The 19,872-nt window shown below is 39.7% G+C and overlaps 1 protein-coding gene across 3 annotated transcripts; it reads right to left on the reverse strand.

The window, feature by feature from the left end:
* Positions 1-1,220: 1,220 nt before the first annotated feature.
* On the reverse strand, positions 1,221-19,209 carry HACD1 (3-hydroxyacyl-CoA dehydratase 1). 3 transcript variants are annotated; one of them, XM_055805453.1, is made up of 8 exons: positions 18,919-19,209; positions 15,051-15,168; positions 13,810-13,828; positions 13,640-13,728; positions 10,811-10,932; positions 7,998-8,176; positions 6,530-6,655; positions 1,221-3,009 (listed from the first exon to the last, which is right to left on the reverse strand). In XM_055805453.1, the coding sequence occupies exons 1-7, from the start codon at positions 19,044-19,046 to the stop codon at positions 6,573-6,575; spliced, it is 738 nt and encodes a 245-aa protein (XP_055661428.1). In that variant the 5' UTR covers positions 19,047-19,209; the 3' UTR covers positions 1,221-3,009; positions 6,530-6,572. The 3 variants fall into 3 exon arrangements, with proteins under 3 accessions (XP_055661428.1, XP_055661429.1, XP_055661427.1); XM_055805454.1 differs by having other exon boundaries at positions 1,221-6,655; positions 13,640-13,722; XM_055805452.1 differs by having other exon boundaries at positions 1,221-6,655.
* Positions 19,210-19,872: the final 663 nt, after the last annotated feature.

Here is a 19,872-nt window from a genome sequence, read left to right on the forward strand (position 1 = left end):
AAGCACAGACCGCTAAAGCACAACATATGAAAATCGAAGTTGCTCAGTGACAGCAGCATTCCAAGCCAGGAATGTCCAAGCAGCTGTGAGGGCTGATCTACCCTGCCTATTTTTAATGAGATGTGTCATTGGGCCTAGATTAATTTCAGAAATAAAAGATACTTCTGCAGATATGTGAAGGGAGTTTCTATGACTCTGCTGAATTAAGATTAGTATAATGCAATAGCAGTGTAATGCTGGAGATTTCCTGGTCCTTTGGCACATTTCACAGAGAGCAGAGCTGGCTGCAGGTGCACTGTAAAGCCAGGAGGCAGATGAGCCACCACACAACAACATAACGCGCAACAAGCGTGTGCTCTCTCCCAGGCAGTGCTAACAGGGAGGCTACAGTTTACTCTTTCCCTGGTAAATCCAGATTTATACAGAACAGAATACATAAATGTCGAAGTCCAATCATACTCCTGTTGAGATCACTGGATATTCTTCCACTAGCTTCTATAGAAATCTGACTGGTTTAACCTTGGTAGAGGGCCAGGACAAGTAAATCCTGTCCTGTAAATATAGATCAGAAGACATCTTCTGTGACTTTAAGATTGAGAGATCTACGTTTCCATTACAATGCATCTGACTAACAGGATTTAGCCTTTGTACTCAGTTAAGCTCCTTGGGGTTACAACCACTTGATTCCTAATTCAAAAGAAGTAGGTGTGAATGCTCACATACTGCTTTATCCTACTGTCATGGCAACAAAATCCTCATAGATGCAATGTCATTGTTAGTCACTTAGCAAAGGACAGCCAGAGGATGTTCACTGCCTCTACCCCCCTTAAAGGTTAATACCACAGAACAGTTCTGATCCAAAACACTGAAATATCCACTTTTGTAATACCTGTTTCAGGACCACTGTAACACAATTGTCCGCAAACAAGCTGACAGATGTTATACATTCTCTTTATTGCCCTGTATTTTTTCCCCTCTTGCTTGATAAACCAGTATTATTACTCAAACCTACCCCTTTTTTAAATGGAATATATTTTTAAAAAAAAAAAAAAAGGAAGGCTGGGTAATATTAAGTATGTTACAGGGGATGTCAAGATTAATTTGTGAAATAACTCCTGATAAAAAGTATAGTATTTGTACTAATACCAGTCTGGTGTCATGTGCTGAAGATTTGTAGGAACTGACTTCTACATGCTTAAAAAAAAAGAAGTCAAATGGAACAAAGTTTAGAATGTCTTTTAATTGATCATGAATTTCTACAGTGCTACAGTATTAACAGTCTCTAAAACAAATATCTGAATTTATAGCTCAATAAATCTTACAATCTTTGCAAATAAATAAGTTACTAAAAGTATCATATTGTGTTGTTTTCCTGTCTGTGTAAACCGCTAATGATAATGCATTTCAGAAAAAATAACAATAATGAGCAGCTGTGGTGCATTTACATTATTAAGAATCCTCAAGTACAATTCTATACATGATACACTTAGATAAATATTTCTGTACTTACACTTTTACAAAGCCATCAACTGAACGGACATAAAATACATTCAAGACTGAGCAGAGAAGAAAGAGAGCTGTGAACAAAACGACGCCATGTTTCAGCTGACATGACATGACACAGAAAGTATTGTACATTTTAGAACTCGAAAGCCACTGCCAGTTTTGGGCCTGAACTTGACAGCAAGTTCCTATGAGAGGGTTAGAGTTACCCAACATCCAAGTTCTCCACAGTTTGTCTTGGTACAGCCTTAATTTTACTTGTCAGATTTAGTTACTTTTGTAATCTAAGAGTTCACAAGACAGGTCTTCTCAATCTGGTAAGGATGAATCACTTGTTGACATCTGTGAAGCCTTCAGTCCTACTGAAGGCACTCAAGACCCCTGGAACAGCATCAGCGGTGTACAGTACCAGACACTGAACCAAGAATACAACCACTGTTAAGGCGTGCCATCATGAAAGCAAGTTTAAGGAGCTATCCTTGGCAAATATAAACCTGCTGCTTTAACAGCCTTGCAAAGCTTCATAGGCACTGACAATACTGCAACTCACTTGAGCAAGAGAACACAGAGCTTTGCAGAAACATGAGGTGTTTGTTTCTTAAACGTTGTAACAGACATTAAAATAAAACATTTTAATGGGCTACAGTTAATCATCTATAAAAAGTGTATGTTCAGCATGAATTGAAATTGTAAACTGGTAATAAATAATACAGTATCTCTGAGCACATTTTAAAATATACATTATGAAATAAAATTTAATTATCAGAAAAGCTTTCAACCTTTTTGTTCAAAAACACATTTAACCAACCCTATATAAACAACTGCAGCCAGTTTGCCTGCCTGAAAATTTTGATTTATGAAGCACTCCTGCCTAGTGCAGAACACTTATTTGCATTAACGTTCCTTCCTTTTTTTTCCTAAGGCAGATTAATTAAGAGCTGAATTCACAAAAACTGTTAATGTAGCAACTACCTTAAATTATAATTTATTGTAATGGTTGTAACTTGTTTTCATTCTAGGTTGTTTATTAATCATATAAATATCCAAATACCCACTAAAACTACTGTGAAGACTGCAGGTACCACAGGCAGAGCAGTAGCTAGACCTAGATTTAAAATGCACGTATTTCTTTGTTGAGAAGAGGTAGGTTCCCTCTGGTCACAGAGAAGGTCTCCACGCACCTCCCTGTTAACTAGTCAATTGACATCTCTCCATTAACTAACGTGACCCTGACTAAATGTTATGTTCAATGGGAATCAGAAGCAGCACACTGCACCATTTCTCCAAGGCTGTTAATTTTGAACTATCGAGAGCAGTGTGGCATAGCTATCTCGGCTTACCAGTATTTCAAGAAATGCACGCTTATAGATACTAAGATAGCTGAATGGAGCAGAAAAGTCCTTTCTTTAACACACCTTTTGTGCATAGAGATCCTCCCAGCTGATCTCGTGAGCTCCTTAGGCAGAAGGTATGAGAGCATGTTGAGCTCCCCTCTCTTCTCACATCCTGCACAGTGAGAGGTGAGAGAAATGAAGCCCATCAACTACTGTTCACAATGGCCTCAGTGACCCTCTTGGCAGCTAATGTGGAAGATGCAATTTCTCAGTGTCATATTCCTTTGTACTGCCCATGCCCTGAGGCCAGGGTCTGGCCTCGACATGCTGGGCAGAGCTGTGAAACAAGGTGATTCACCCCATCAGTCCCAGAACAGCCTTTCCCAGCGGGAACTGCCTGTGAGTGTTAGGGGGAACCTCAAGAAATCCAACTGCTTTCAGCTGGAGTTTATGAAAAGGATGGTGTATTTATGTTACTATCAATAGTAGGAAATGTCACCTGATGAATAGGAATCTCCTTCCAAATGCTTATTCCTATGTACTGACATTAAAAAGCTTTATAAGGTCATACTCTATATTAATCCATTCCAGAAGGCATATATAGCACAAGTAAGAAAACACCTTTTATGAATAATTTGTTGAAGACTACATCAAAACATTAAAGACACTGATGCCTGAATATATTCCTAATCTTTCATAAGCAGGAGGATTTCAATGCTTTAGAAAACCAGGAATATTGCAGAGAGGAAGACAAAAAGACAGGTGTCAAAAAGAAGTTGGAAAGAGAGCACCATAAGAAAATCATACTTAACCTTTTATGTCCACTTAACAAACTAATTAAATGTTTCATGATGTTATATTGAAGTTTAAGTAAGCTACCTAGGATAAAATCCTGGCCCATCTAAAGTCAACGGTAAGAGGACTCTACCTGCAATTTTCACGATCTTTGAGAAGATACTAAAGCAAAAGTTATACATTGAGGCTTCAGTGAAAGGCTTTAATCAAAGATGAGGAAGAAAAGAACACATTGCTTGGTTTTTTTATAGTGCATGCCATGTAAACTAATCTACATGGCAATCTCTCTGGTCTATGAAACACTGAAGCAATACTGTAATGATTTTTAGCTTTATTTTTATTCATTTATCATTTAGCAAGACTCTTCTCTAGCTGTAAATCACTTTTAAAATTGTATCATTACCTTGTGCACTGTTGCTTTATGAAAGTGCAAAGCCAAGGTTTCAGCAAACGGTGCTGTATTTTTTTCTTGTCACATGTACAAAAGGATATATAAATAGCTCCTTGATTGACATATGATAATATCCTTAGGCCACAATGAAAACAAATATAATACAGTATTATAGTGCAGGTATTCCTTTTGTTACAGGAATAGCATTTGTGGGATACACTCATCGGATCAAGGATTTAAAAATCACATCCTTAAAGTATCCAATGCATTTTCGATGAATCGATAGCTATGGTCTTCAGTGAGCTGCCCTGACAGTAAAAAAAGACATGGAATTTAATCTAATCTTAGTTACTCGTATTTCATCACACTCTTCTGCTTGCTAACTGAGAAATATTTCTAAAAAGTGCCATGATGTTCCTCATGGATCAAAAAGCAAGTGAAGTTTATAGAACAGTACTCTTAAGAACTTTGCACAAATACAGCTGCTAGTCTGAACATGTGTAACACAACTATTTTGTGATGCAGTGTTGTAAATTTAATCTATATTTTAAACTTTTAATAATATTAGCTGCATATAAACCAGAAGTAATAAATGATAGCACCTTGCGTGAAATTTGTTCTAAAAAATACAAAGATTACACTTTTTAAAATTGTAAGAAATATAACTATTCTATTTCAAGTCCACTATGCACCTGTCATTTATAAGAAAACTAATTTACAGGTAATGAAGACATGCATAAATACCACAAATTTAAGGCACAAAATGGAATTTGAAAGTTAGGGATGTAGTAAATCCTTGGTTTTTCATCAAATTACCAGATACAGCAGAAAAAGGTGTATCTACAATTGTAAAAAAAGCTGTATTATCATAGAATCATCAAAGCTAAAAATGGAAACTGCCTATTCAAGTATGTAGTTCAAACTCTTGCCAAAGGAAGATTATTTTCCACTATTGCATTACATCTAACTTAAAACCTTCCAAGCAATTGTATGCATTGATCCGCGCTGCTTTGTCATCCATGACCTAACTTATCTCATTGGTAGGATACTTCTCCTGATATTCATTGGATATTTACCTTGTTTCAAAGTATATAAACAGTTGTATTTACACCTTCATACTTAGAAAGCTTCTTCCTTTACATTTATTTATCATATAACAAACAGTTACACATACTTAACAACTCAGTCTTTCTGACTTCCTTCTCACTTCAACTGATTCTGTTACTGTTCTCTGACTTTTCAGAAGATTGACTCAATTCCTCACCCCTGAAGTACCCAAAATACAAGACCATGCTTCAGAAATGACCTCAGCAATCATAAGTATTTTGATTTCCAGCTGCCTGACGCAGCTCTTTTGCATATATACTCTTCTTTTGACATCAGTGATGCCAGAAGCAACTTTGTTGCCTACATTGTGGAGGCTTCTTACTACATCACTACATTTCTATCTTCTCTCTCCACAAGTATCCAAGTTTCCTCAAATGCATTACCTTTTCTCTGAATCTCTTAGGCTGCATCTAATCTGTTGGACCTCTCCCACTCAGGTATCATATAGCATAATATCATGTGTAAATTTTATTAATCTACTGTAGATCCCTCTTGCAGATTATTGAAGACATTAAACAGAATTAGGTCAACACAGCATAAACAATTAATGGGCAGGGAGCAATTAAAATTGCACAAGGGGATGATTCAAAGCACAACTTATATTTTAAGACACTATTTCGAATATTATTTTATCCCACTTAGCTATTTATAAGAAGTTAAATATCTCACTATAGCTACAGTTTCTAAATGCAATACCATCATTTTTATGCATATATAAGTGTAGAATAGGAAACATGCTGACAGTCTTCCTCTGCAAACAAGCCCCATTCCAGCCACTGACCAGAGAAAGGTAGGCACACATCAAGTCTACTCCTCAGCACAAACTTTTAACCAGTTAATATTGTATCTATTATTCTACAGACCTTTAAAATTACAAATGAAAATACACAGAGCTCCTTTCAAAAGTCCTTCCGAAATTCTACAGTGTGATCCTGTAATTCAAAGAATGTTGAACAACGTGCTAACAGTACTTATAACTGGAAAAGTATTATTTAATATAAAGCTTAAATGACATTTAAGTCACCTAGTCTATGAAAAACATCAATACTTAATTCATGCTCTGTTTTCCAGAAGACTCACTTTCATTACAACTTATCAGCTCTCCTTCAGTTCTTGATGATGACTACAGGTCATAAAAGAACTTTGAGAACAGAAAGCACAGTAGTCAACTATTCCAATTCTTACAGCTATTTGTTAAACTAATGAAATAAGAAAATAATTTGTCTGAAGAAATGAATAATTAAAAATCAAGGTAAAACTAAGGATGAAAAGGTAAGTCTGAAGATATATTAATTGTAAAAATAATACAGTCCATGCTATTTTATGCACAGTAGTTTATTCTTGTTCCATGTTTTAAAACTTGGACTCAGAAAAATCACAGGAAGCTTTGGTTTTTTACCCTCTTTTCTTCCATTAAAAGCACCATAGTTACACAGCTTGATTCAATCGTCCTTTTCCACAATCACTTCTCCATGAAGCACCCTTCTTCTCTGTCGCAGCATGTGGAAGTAGAGTTGTGGAAATACTTGATCAAAGCATAAAAGAAAGCAAGTTAGATCAAAAAATTCAACAGATCGCATAATGGAAAAATACAATTTTGCAGAATGATGAACTGAGAAAAATTATGGCACACAGTGCTGCAGTTGGTTAAGGTAAATAATAGCAAGTCATGAACACTGCAGTCAACTACAAAACAGTAATTACTCAAACATCAGACAAGGCCCCCTGAATATACACCTTGTGTTCAAGGAACTTCCCTCCAACACTCTCTATGTATAAACAGGACTTACCACTTTCTGACAGTGCCTGAAGTATTCAAATCTGTGCTAAGGTAAGCATGTTTGAATTAAGACTTTGAGAAGGATACAAATTTACTCTATTTGTTCAAGTCTGAAGTGAGAAGCTCCCCCTCTCCTGGCCCTCTGTGATCTGTTCCATTACTCTCCAGCTGATAAGATTTGATCCTTATATTTAGTGGATAGAAAACCAAATTTCTTCCTGAAGCATTAAGTTATATAAACAATTGTAAAACTGTTAGTAAGTTACAATAGCTTAGGAAATTTTTACTGATATTAATCTCTCTCATTTGCCTTCACGATTTCTTGCGGCAAAAAAAATCACAGTATAAGGTCAACTTCTTAAACAAATACCTTTTATGGATGCACATCACAAACCTTTTAAACTTCAATTTTCCTGCTTTTCAATGCCTCTCCCTAATCTCTTGTCTTGTTTCTAGCTTCATTGTCCAGACTATCTAAAATATTCTATTTGCGCAGTTTGGTCTAGCCCCATTCATGGTGCTATATCTGAATCAGGTTGCTTTCTCCTTGCTACACTGCTTAAGTACCAGTGGAAATCGCACTGGAAGTGAAAGAGAGATAGCCTCTCTAATCTTAGCTCTGGTTAGCCAATTGATCCGTGGCTTCTGGTATCCAGAAGTACAAAGACAACTGGATTAAACCAGGGAATGGATATTAATGGCAATAAAAACAAGGCAAACCTCTGGCACAACTTGCAGGACAATTTTAAAGTCAATGATTCAAAGTGGCAGGGGCATTAGAAATTCTCAGCAACACAGTTACAGACATTTCTGTGTGTTAAGCAAAAAGATTTTTAATTTGTCCGAGTCTTAGAAATGTTTTTATCATTTTCACTGAAATTTTACTTAAGACAGCTCATGTTCTGTGGCAGATAACAGGATGGAAAATTTCAGTCTAACCAATTAAAACACAGCAAAGCTGGGGTCAGCAGAAAACAGGTTTTTATAGCAGAAAATGTCCAGCAAATTTAACTACAGGCAGTGTTTCCAGCAGTGCTGTTAATTGATTGTTATGTTTTTAGCGTTACTACTGTTAAGTAATACTTACATGGCACATAGGAGAACATGACAATAATAAGGAAGTAATAGTAGTCAAAGGAGACATTATATTTGTTGGGAAGTCTCAGTGAAAACATTCCTGTTTTCTTCACATAGGGTAAAGCAGCATATATGGTTAGCAGTTCACCTGCAACTCCAACAGGATACAAAATGATAAAAAAGTTGTATCTGCATTAAAAAAAACAACAAACCCTTGTGAGAAACACCCCACGAATTTAAAATTTCCTCTTGCTATTATTAGTGGCACAGAAAAGTATTACAGTAGTTCCTGCACCAAAATCAAGGACCACATCCTGACATGGCACAGAATATCAGTTTCAGTTACTTTGGATAGCATTGCTTAGGTTTACAGAGAATGCATTCCTCGGCCCTTTTAGTTAAAAAAAGTTAAGTATTAGAATGTTTATATGTCTTTCTAATACTAATAAGTAAAAAACCCAGAAATCTATAGTCTCCAGTAATGACTTCTTTTAAATTTACTGCTCTTGCTCCTGTTGTCACTGACAGGATTCAAACTGGATCCCAAATTCAGATGATCCTACATAACTTTGTCACAGTGTATGCATACTGGGTCAACCCTGTGTATTGTAATTTCTTTACATGAAAATGCTGAGAAACATCAGAAGCCTGTTTTACCCACTGCCACATGAGGAATCCAAATAATACTATTTACCACTAATGGAGATGGAAAACCATCTATGCTAGAACCATAGTATGCTAGAAACCTATCAGATCTATTCTAAAATGGGAAGAAGGTGTTCAAATAAAAGGTGAAGGCGTTCAGTTTAAAGAAAATGTGGATTGAATGTTATAGGCCACATAGGCGATGACAAAATGAAAAACATAATCAATAGGGTTTGTGTTGTCCTTACGCATAGTGTACACCATGGAAATGTGGTTTCTCCTAAGGAACAGCTCTCGAGTTCATGCAGGGAACAGCAATGACAGCGGTCACACAGACAGAAAGGTACAGTGTGCATTCCATGACCAAAAGAGATGAGATCCAAAACAGCAGTGACAAAACATGAAACCCTCCTAGGAGGAAATGGGCTTAAAGGACTCATCGGTCAGAGAACAGATTAGGGGAGGTATAAGAAGGAACCGATGCCATGACCTGCACACGTTTGTCTCTATACAGTGAAAAAAAAAAAAAGTAAAAATTCTGAACTAAACTTTAGAGCATACCTATTAACAATGGAAGACGTATGTTTTACAATTATAAGCTCAAGATGAGAAATTTCCAGCTCCCTTGCAGAACTGAATTTACGCCCAGTTGTGCTGTTTGACTATCTATAAATCTTGATGGAATATTTTGGACACTATGAAAAGATAATACATTTTCAAATGTTTTGTTTATAGTATACTTCATCATATATCTCTGCTGTGACAATGTCAGTTTTCCCTATCGTCTATGATAAGGAGACAAAAATTCTGTCATCCAAGACACACTGATTTGATGGCAAAAAGTTTATCTGCAATGTAGTACTTTCTGAATGCATTTCTCTTTCTGAAGCCTACATTAAAAAATTATTAACAAAACCAGACCTGATTATTTTTAAGTTTGCCATTTAGTGCTTAAACATAACCAAGCCTACCACCCTAGATATTAGCAAAAAGATAGTGTATTATCAGAGTGGACATAAATACCAGACATATCAAAAAAGTGCATTAGAAGCATCAGAACTGCATTAACTATAAAACAAAGGAAAACAAACACACTCTTCTAAATAAGAGTTGCCTGCTCTGCAAGTAGGTTATATATTTTCCTTCTGACAGTGTCTGTCTCATACATATTTTTCAAATCATGACTACAGATAATACTACTCTTCCTTTTAAGTCTCCTGATAAATATGCAGTCTCTGTAATACATGTGATCTAGTGGCCAACTTTGAATGTTTCAAAATCAGAGCAGTTTTGATATGGAATACACTTTTTATGTGAGCTAAACTAAGTTAATACTTAGCTTCACTGCATGGGTATAACCTTACAAAAGCTCTGATAAAGCAGAACTTCTCATAAAGTAATTATATGCATACAGACTGAGTGACAACTCCTCCCACATTTTCAAAGACCTGAAATCCACAAAGACACAAGTGCTTAATTTTGGGCACTGTATTCAAAAGCATCTTAAGGAGTCATACTGTAAGTTAAAAGATGACTCCAAAGATAAAGCAAAAAAAGTTAAAGTGAAAGCAGAGTTCAAACATGAGACACAGAAAGCAAAGAACAAATCACACCCCAAAATCTCAGCTAAAATATTTTTAACGTTTTAAACCAACTAACAATGATCCCAAGCACAGAAAGCAGCTGACTTTGCACTCTGCTGACACTTAGCTTCACTGCACGGATATAACCTTACAAAAGCTCTGATAAAGCAGAACTTCTCATAAAGTAATTATATGCATACAGACTGAGTGACAACTCCTCCCACATTTTCAAAGACCTGAAATCCACAAAGACACAAGTGCTTAATTTTGGGCACTGTATTCAAAAGCATCTTAAGGAGTCATACTGTAAGTTAAAAGATGACTCCAAAGATAAAGCAAAAAAAGTTAAAGTGAAAGCAGAGTTCAAACATGAGACACAGAAAGCAAAGAACAAATCACACCCCAAAATCTCAGCTAAAATATTTTTAACGTTTTAAACCAACTAACAATGATCCCAAGCACAGAAAGCAACTGACTTTGCACTCTGCTGACACATAACCGAAGCTCAAACATCTGCTCTCCTGTGTGTTAGCTCAGCATGCGTGAAACTAACATGCACAGAACCATGAGAAACTGAAGTACAAGACATCTCCACCTGGCCCATTTAATGAAGTATGGCAAATGGTTGAGCAGGTTGAATGTGTAGAAGGAATATCGAGTAATCTCTGTCACAGTCCATACGACCAGAAAAAGAATAACGCTCTCCTCATTCTGGATCTGCAGAAGTATAAAGAACCAACACTTTTTTCATCCTTAAGCTTCTTTTCTGTGCAAACTGCAACAGACTTCTGTTTAAGATATATGGAACAGAACTAACGTCTTGTAAGAAAATTTTGGCATAGAAGTGATATGCTGATATCATTACCATGTACAGTTCTTTATCATATGTATTTACTAACACACAGACATTTTGAAAACTGGGCAATCTTTATGCATTATGCAAATATCAAAATATAAACCCCTATAATTAAGTTTATTCCTCCTCTTTATTCTCTACCTGCGTTTTCACTATGCTGTCTCCCTCTTTTTATCTGTGGTTGATTTACTTGTTTATTTTCTTACTCCTCAAAACAGCAAAAAGAAAACACCACTGCAGAAGACACGCTCCTTTCAAAATCAGTTTTTACCTGTTCTGCATTTCAGTACTCTGTCTCCTAGACTTTCTCTTACTTTTTATCTTGCTTCTTCCTCATCATTATAATGCATGCTTCCATGAAACTTTAGACTAAAGGAATTGCTCAGTATAATCTACTAACTAGAACCTGGTCACAGAAGATCAAATCTGGGAGACTTCAGGGAGCTGTAAGATAGTTAAGGAGATGGAACACAGATGGATCACTAAATGAAGACCAGTTGATAGATCAGGAGCTTTGGGTAAAGTCACTCAACAGTCCTGTTTAAGATTTAAGTTCTGAGTCATTAAACTGCCTCATCGGTAGGTAACACATCCCTCTGGTGTTTCAAAACATTGGTTCTTTTTCACTCTAGGTGAACAAATAAACAGAAGTCCCCAAATACAAAGAAGGCACCTGGGGATCTATTACAAACACTACCTTCTGAGAAGAAGAATTACACGCAAGTAATTTTCTTTTCTTTAAAAGAGGAGGAATTTTGTAATACACTTCCATGCCTGAAGGCTGAAAAGCTCCAGGGGTGTCTGTGAAATAAAATAAAGTAACACAAGTTTTGTTAAAATTTAAAAAAAGGGAATCGATTTTTTAAAATAAAATGCAACACAGTGACAAAGCTTAATACATGTCAAGATGCTGAAAATCCACAACTCTGTCAAAAGTCAAGAATTATAAGTGCTCATCATCTCATAAAATCGCACCCTCAATGTGTCAAAGAAGGAGCACTTTTAATGAAAGAATGTCACCAACATCACAAAAGAAAAGAAGATAATAAAAATACTGCCAAACTCAAAAATGAATAGCAACAACTGAAATGCAAAGACATCCAAACAAATAAGCAAAGGTAAAGACAGAATTAGGCTGCTCTTAGCCTCACGTGATGAGAGACAAACATCGATAACCCAGACTTGGATTCATGTCACACTGCTAAATCCAAGCAGAAGAGCTTTAAATAAGTATGCAGAGAATTCCTATCTGTTGCCTTGCAAATCTCCAGCCCAGTAGAGACATCTGGGTCTGGCTATTATCACTAACATGCCTCTCACCACCTAAAGTGACCCTGAACATTCATGCCTGCTAAGCAGTAACAGCATGAAATACAATCAGACATACACTCAGATATATTTTTTCTTGGACACAGCTTGACCTACTGTACTGAAGATAGAAAAAACAAATGAAATTAGTGGATATGCTAAAGATTTAATCCACTGCAGGTAACAGCAAAATGGCAAAATGGAGCACTACATTCCAGCATTCACGTAAACATTCAATATAAAAAAATTGTTACTCTTTGAGACATTTTCCCTTAAGAAAAAAAACACTTAGCTTACAAAAAAACCCCACCAAACCACCAACCAACCACAAAACCAACAAAAAACTATGAAAAGCCTATTTCATGTTAAGAAAAGCAACAGTAAAGGAAAAGATGAGAAAGTGTAGAAAACAAGTCCTCTGCAAACTGAAACAAAGGGATTTGACAACTGAGGCAGGTACCATGATGCCCCCTCAGCAGAGAGGCATGTGCCATCTGCTGGTGAGACAGTTTAATGGCTCAGCTTTTTCAGTTTAAAGAAATTCAGGAGCACAGGCTCAAAATCCATCACTTAATTCTCACATGCCCTTCACAGAAAGCAGACCTTCAGAAACAGAACTGAATGCCCTATCTACTAGCTGTAAGCTAGTAAGCTTTTCTCATTCTGCTAACGAATCACTACACTTACAATAACCACCTACAGCCAGGCAAATAAACTATCGTCTTTCATTCAGGACTGTGTCACTGTGGCATGCTGTATGACTTGGTATATTTTTAATGAAAAAAATACAGTATGGATGTCATCAGATGTTACTATTACCATAACATTAAAATACTGAAAAGTTTCCTAAAATAAATTGCAAAATCACAACCATGTTTATCCAGGTAAACTCAGTTTAAGACATATTTTCATTTAGATTCATTCAGTAAGTACTGATTTAAGTTTTTGAAGGGGAACTGGTAACACTGTTGTAGACTTGCTGGTAAATAATAGCAGTAGTCATTGATCTCGCTTAAGCAGACCACGCTGGCACGACGCCCAAGACGATGCTGATTTACAGCTAAGACCCAGACTCAGTCTCCTGGGTAGAAGCACATAAATTCCATCCTGTAACCCCAAGTTCCAAAATCACACTGAAGTATGTAAGTATTCTCTGTAGGAATGCCATTGATCTTTAAATTGGTCTTCCTTGTGAAATGAGAACTGGATGAATAGCTTCTCCTTAAAAACAATCAAAACATGACTTGCTCAAGCACATACCTGTTTTATGCTATGTGCAATGAACCACACCATGAAGATTCTTGAACTCACTTGGACCCCAGTCACAAGCACAGATGTGCGAACTATTCCTTAAAAAGAGAAACATGTTATTTCTGTTCCACAATTCATGTTTTAATTAGTTACAGGAGAAACTAAAACAAAGAACTCACCAACTGCACAGTGGACTACCTGTAAATAAAAATAAGTTAGAGGTTACTGATGTACAGTATGTTACTATCTACACTATAAACATGGCCTTTTGATACTTATATAAACCTAGGCTTAATTCTGAAGAACTGTTTTTTCATCTCCAACTAACAGCCTTTAAAAGAAATACACGTCAGAGCCCTGGCAACCAACAATGTGATGGGCTCGGTATCTGATCTGTGCAAACACATGGAAAAGATTTATTTTCCTAATTAGCTGTATGTATTACATATATAGATACTTACAAAGCATTTATTTTTTCAACTAGTAAGCTTCCCTTCCATTATCTTATTCAAAGAAGAATTTTACAGGACAGTGGGGAGGGAGTCAGGTAAGTGATGCTAAATGCATGGCAATTTTAAAATGTTCTGTAGTCATTATGGCTTGGTAACATTACTACAAAATTAATGATAATTTTGTCAATGACAACTACAAAGCTTCAGAAGTATTGTGTTTTCTGGTCAGTCATGTTTATCAAATAGAGTGCTTTTCATTATTTTGACATATTTGAGCAGTATTACTTACTGTGAAAGTTTAATATCATAAAAGCCTATACACAGCTGGCCCCATGAAATTAGTGAACTACAGATGTAGGCAGATTGAGAAAAAAAGTTAAAATGTAGATAGGCACTCTATGTTGTGCCTGGGAAAGAACTGAGTGCTCAATACATCCAACAGTTTCATTCCATAGATGTACCATAAACTGAGACCACTAGTGCATAGCTGGCAAAAGTTTTATTGTTTAAAGAATACTTTGCACCTCTTGCACAGTTGTGCACGGTTGTAACAGATTACATGGAGCATGTGAATTCAGTCTGGAAATAAGCAGAACCAGGAAAGGCACAGAAGAATAATGTGTAAGGGGGAAGCTATCGTCTCTTGAGATGGAGACAAGATATCTGCTATGCTAGAGGATTGATCTGCTGGCTGGAATGCCTTCAGAGATTTTACCCTTTGAGTTAAAGACTCTCAAATCGAAGCAGTTCCCAGGCAGTATTTGATTTAAAGAAATCTTAGAATTAAGTTTGAAAAAATGTGTCCATTTGTTTCCACAAACCACCTTGCCCCCCAGAAAACCTTCGTTAAAGAAAGTTAATAGGACTTTAAGTACTAATATAATATTTTTATATTAAATTCAGGTTAATAATGTGTTTTGACTACAATATGTAGCATCCAGTAAAGCAAACTAATGTTTAAAATTTACCTCAAGCAAAGCAAATGTCTGGAAAAATTTAAGCGTCTTTTGAACGCTTCTGAATAAGCCTCTATGTGTTCCTTTCTGTATATAAAACCGCACCATGGCAATACCTAATACCAGCCACCTACAAAAGAAAAAGAATGGATACATTTCAAATTAAAAATCTAAAAATATCCATCCACGGTAAATAATTTAGTAGAATATTTTCTCCACAGAATATCTTTGCTTCTTCACTTGTCAGTGTTCTTAGGAGATTATTAAAAATATCTTTAGACATAAATTGTATATGATGTTATATAAACATTACACTCTTTGATCTTTTTACTTGGAAAGGGATAGAGAATTACTTGTTTACCTTCAGAGGACTGACCTGAATTCAGGGGACTCCCCAAAACCGTGGATCCATCAGACTTTTCACTAGCAGTGAGTATATCATTTTACTATTAAATTCTCAAGCATTTTTTACTGTCAGTTACTGTCATTTGAAAACACATGATGAACTCGGCAATGAAGCCACTGTTTTGGGTTGCAAGTTTGTATAAGTAACAGACCAGAACCTATGCACATCATTTTAACATTTTTCATGGCCCCCTCAATTCATGACTTTCAGATATGACCAGTGATCGGAATGCTTCTGTTTGTGATTGTCCAACTGAATTTATTATGATGCAGTTTTTAAAAGTGTTGAGAAATTATCCTTGAAAATCAGACTCCAAAGTGCTGAAAGATGGGTGCTCTGTGCTCCTGGCTGTGCAGGTTTATTTATCTAGCACGTTTGATGGTGTTGGATAATTCTTTAATATCTTTTTAAGGAAACTGAACAATGATACCAACTGATAACCCTTGCAATGTAAAAGAAAGAACGTAATAGTATCTTTTAATCAGACTGGAACTTGATATAAAACTTAAATTGATATCTCAAATGGAAATTGAGACTAAAAAAACCCCAAACTTCTAAACTATCGTGGGTTGCTCCCCACCACACAGCCCAAAGCCAGTACAATAATGCAAGGCATCCTTCAATATAATTAATCCATGTTTATATAATTAAGGTTTTCAAATAGCGTACTACATATTCCATCCTTAATGCAAGGCTATAACACATTCTCACAAACATGATGCTAGCAAGAAGTTTGAAACTTCAGGTTTTAAACCACAAAGACTAAGGAGGTACAAAAATTCTTCAATATAGACCTACAGGCATAACCAGAACTATAGATGGCTATTTTGAGAGTTAAAAATAAAAATACAAAAATAACAGTGACTTTAGCTTAACTTCTTGTCTGACGACATTGGGAACAATTACTGAGTACTTTCATTCTACATAAAGCCACAGCAAGTATGCTGTATGGCAACATGAGCTCTGGCTAAGGAATGGGTCTGAGAAATACTTAGGAGAAGAATCAGAGAGCATATAAACCTTCAGAGAAATACTTGTATAAACATTTAACACATCTCCTGTTCTTATATTCTCTTCCCTAAGCATAAGGTATTGGCTAACATTGGGAATGGGCTACCGGGAAACACTGGTCTTTGGTCACACACATTACGCTGTAACAGCATGAGTCACATAGGTCGTGACAGCTCTCTGTTCACCTCGGATGGCATGTTCTTTGGTATCAGCACCTTAACAACTCTTACATATGGTAGCTACTGCTACGCAGTCACTTGGCATTTCAAACTCACATAGAGTTAGGCTTCCCCACATGGTAGGAATGATTCCCCTCCTTGATCCCTTCTGCTTTAAGCCCATGAATCCGATCTGCCAGAGCTCCAAAATTTGCCCCCACAAGTGTTACTTAGATTTTATAATGGATTTTAAATCCGAAGTGCATTCATTTGATGCTGTCTCCCACCACTGTGGAAATGAAGAGTTAGTGAAATTAGTGAAGTGTTTGACAAGAGGAAGGTGACAGGGAGTTTAGATCCAGCTGGCAATACCACAGCAACAGCTCTGTCCTAGCCCTACACTGAGAAGTCATAATACATCTAATCTAACAAGGCATTTTCTGCACCTCATTCTGTAACAAAAGGGTTGCAGAGAGAAGTAATCTTGCACTACACTCAGAAGCAAAGACTGCAAGTAAGTTTTTCTTAAATAAATTTTCATTTGGACGTGAGTTTCTGTAGATTGATTTATTTAGTTGTTAGTGGCTTTGACTCTGGATCTCAGGAAGGCGCCTGTACTTTGAATATTGCAAATCACCAGGAAATGGAAAAAACTTTCAGTAATAGAAGTAGCGTTTCCAGTTGGGACTTTCAGTAAGATTGGGTACTGATCTGTCACTTTAGTCCCTTAAACCTTTCTTAGAAAAAAAAAGATAAGCTGCACTTTTTTATTAGAATGGTTGTTAACAAGCAATTATGTATTAGTTTGTTAAAACTCCAGAAACATTTTGCTATATTGCACTATGTGGACAAACATACCATTCTTGCTACTTATTTACCCTGTGTAGTGCGCCTGTTAAGTATTGCTCTATTACAAATTTTTATTTTCCTCTTAAACTGTATATGAAACAGATCAGAAGATTTTGTTCCTATCTCTTATTTCTCTGTTTCCACTTAAAATATGCAATTTTGCATGTCTTAATCCCTTTTGATATTAATGACAGATGGGAGAGAGGGAAGTGGGAGATACTGAATCAGCACCTAAGGTCAAAACTAACATGGTTCGATAATCTTCTACAGGCGTATAAAAGTCAGTGGCAAGAGTCAGTGTTCATTAGCAAATTCACACATGGAGCACGAGGCTGGGAATTCAATGAAGCAACATTAACTTGCCAACTAGAAAAAGATTATATTGAGTAAAAGCACTTTTCAAAAGGTGCTGCAATATATATGAACAGACGAGCATGTGTGCAAGGTTCACTGATGCTAGTGAGAAGAAAGCTATTACGATCGTACTCCTGGCTGTCTGCATCAGTGCTTGAACTCCTGCATCAACTACAGCATATCAGTTTTGCTCTACGGGATTCAAAGGGCAGAGAGTTCACCCACTGGTAGCCAAGGTAAGATTGTTCTCAGGATGAATGACAGGCTAGGAGATATGAAAGTGTTCGTGCTTAGTTCTCCTTCAAGCATGTGATAATTAGACAGGTTTGGGGTTTTCTCCCCAAAGATTTAGCGAACAGGACAAATTTTCGAGAAGTGAAAATATGTGCTTCAAGCACTACCACCGCAAACCTGAGTGCCCTTATGCCCCGTCATACACCCCCTTTCCGCGCAGCGGAGCGGGACAGCACGGCGCACAGGGCCAACGAGCCCCCTGGCTTACCACGGCGCTCGCCCCCGCTCATCACTAAACGCCCGCTGGGCCGAGGCCCGCGCTGCGCTCCGCAGCCGCCTGCCCCGGCTCTGCTGGCCCACGGCCGGCGCTCAGGGCGCAGCGGGGCGCGGGGTAACGCGGGGCGCGGGCCCGGAGCCACGGCCCCCCGCGGGGGCAGCCGCCGGCGCGAACCGCCGTCCGGGGCAGCCCGGCCACCCCCCTCGGCGCCCCGACCCCCCCGGCGGCGCCCCGGAGCGCTTCCGCCGCCCCGCGGCAGGCAGGCAGCTCCCCCCGTCCCGGAGCGGTGCGGCGGGCTGCGGCGGGGCGGGGGCGGCCCGGGGGCGAGCGGCGGCGGAGGCGCGGCGGCTGTGCCGGGGGACGCGGCCTGCACGGCACCCCTGCCCGGCATTCCTGGGCCGGCTATACTTAACCTCCGCGGCGGGCCCGCCGTGACGCGCCGGCGGCTGGCAGCGCTGCACCGTATTAGGCAATGCCGGGCAGGCAAGGGCTACGGGCAGGCAAGGCTCCCGCGCTGGCGGCGCCCGCGCTGGCGGCTGCCGCGCCGCCGCCCCGCGCTGCCGCGGCGCGTCCGTGCCCGCGCCCGCTTACCCCGCCGTCATGGCGACGTTGTAGAAGATGAGCCAGGCCGTTGCCAGGGCGCCCAGCCGCCTCTTCTTGCCATTCTCCTTCTCCTCGACCGCGCCGTTGCCGCCTCCGTCCTCCTCGCTGGACGCCATGGCTCCCGCCGGCCCGGCGGAGCGGCGCACACCCGCGGGGAGGAGGGGCTCCCTCCGCGGCGGGGCTGCGGCCGCGCTGACAGCCGGCCGCGCGCTGTCTCTCACCCCATCTGTCCCCGCGCGGCCGCTGCCGCCGCCAGCTGCTCGCCCGGCGCTGCGCGCCCCGCCCTCCTCCCGCGGGGGCGGCCACGGCCTCCGGGGGCGGCGCGGGGCGGGCAGGGCCGGGGCCGGTGGGGCCGGTGGGCCCGGCGGCGGCGGCGGCGGCCCCTCACCGTGGTCCCCGGGCGGGCAGGGCGCCGGGGTCGCGCCGCTGTCCCCTCCAGCGCGAGGAAGGGCCTCGCGGGCTGCTGCCGCGTCCCCAGCCCTGCAAAAGCGGCGGCACAGCGAGAGCGGCAGGGTACCCCGCCGCTCTGGAACACGCGGAAACGTGTGGCTGAGCCTGAACGCCTGGCAGCCGGGTCAGGGACCCAGCGGTGGGAGCGGCGCCCAGGCGCCCACCTCAGAGGCCCAACAGCCACCCGCCAGGGTCAGCTCAGGGGAGGACACCTTCCCGTCCGGTAGGTCTCAATAAAGGCCACCCTCCACTCACAAGGGTGACTAAGGCCCGCACCTGAGAAGGAGGGAAATGCCTTCCTAGGGCCTGAAGAGAGCCCAGCTGTCAGGCTGAAGGGTGACATCTGAATGTGCACGCTGTCTTGTACATCCGCTCCCTGCACATATGCGCAGGGAAGCAAAGCCAGCACAGGCAGCATTGGCGAGACTAGCTTTGGAAGCAGGGGCAGCCTGAGCCTGAGCTATGCTGCTGTGACATGGCCCCTCAAAGTGG

This window comes from Falco peregrinus, chromosome 5 (assembly GCF_023634155.1).
Source record: "Falco peregrinus isolate bFalPer1 chromosome 5, bFalPer1.pri, whole genome shotgun sequence".
Classification (NCBI taxonomy): Eukaryota; Metazoa; Chordata; class Aves; order Falconiformes; family Falconidae; genus Falco; species Falco peregrinus.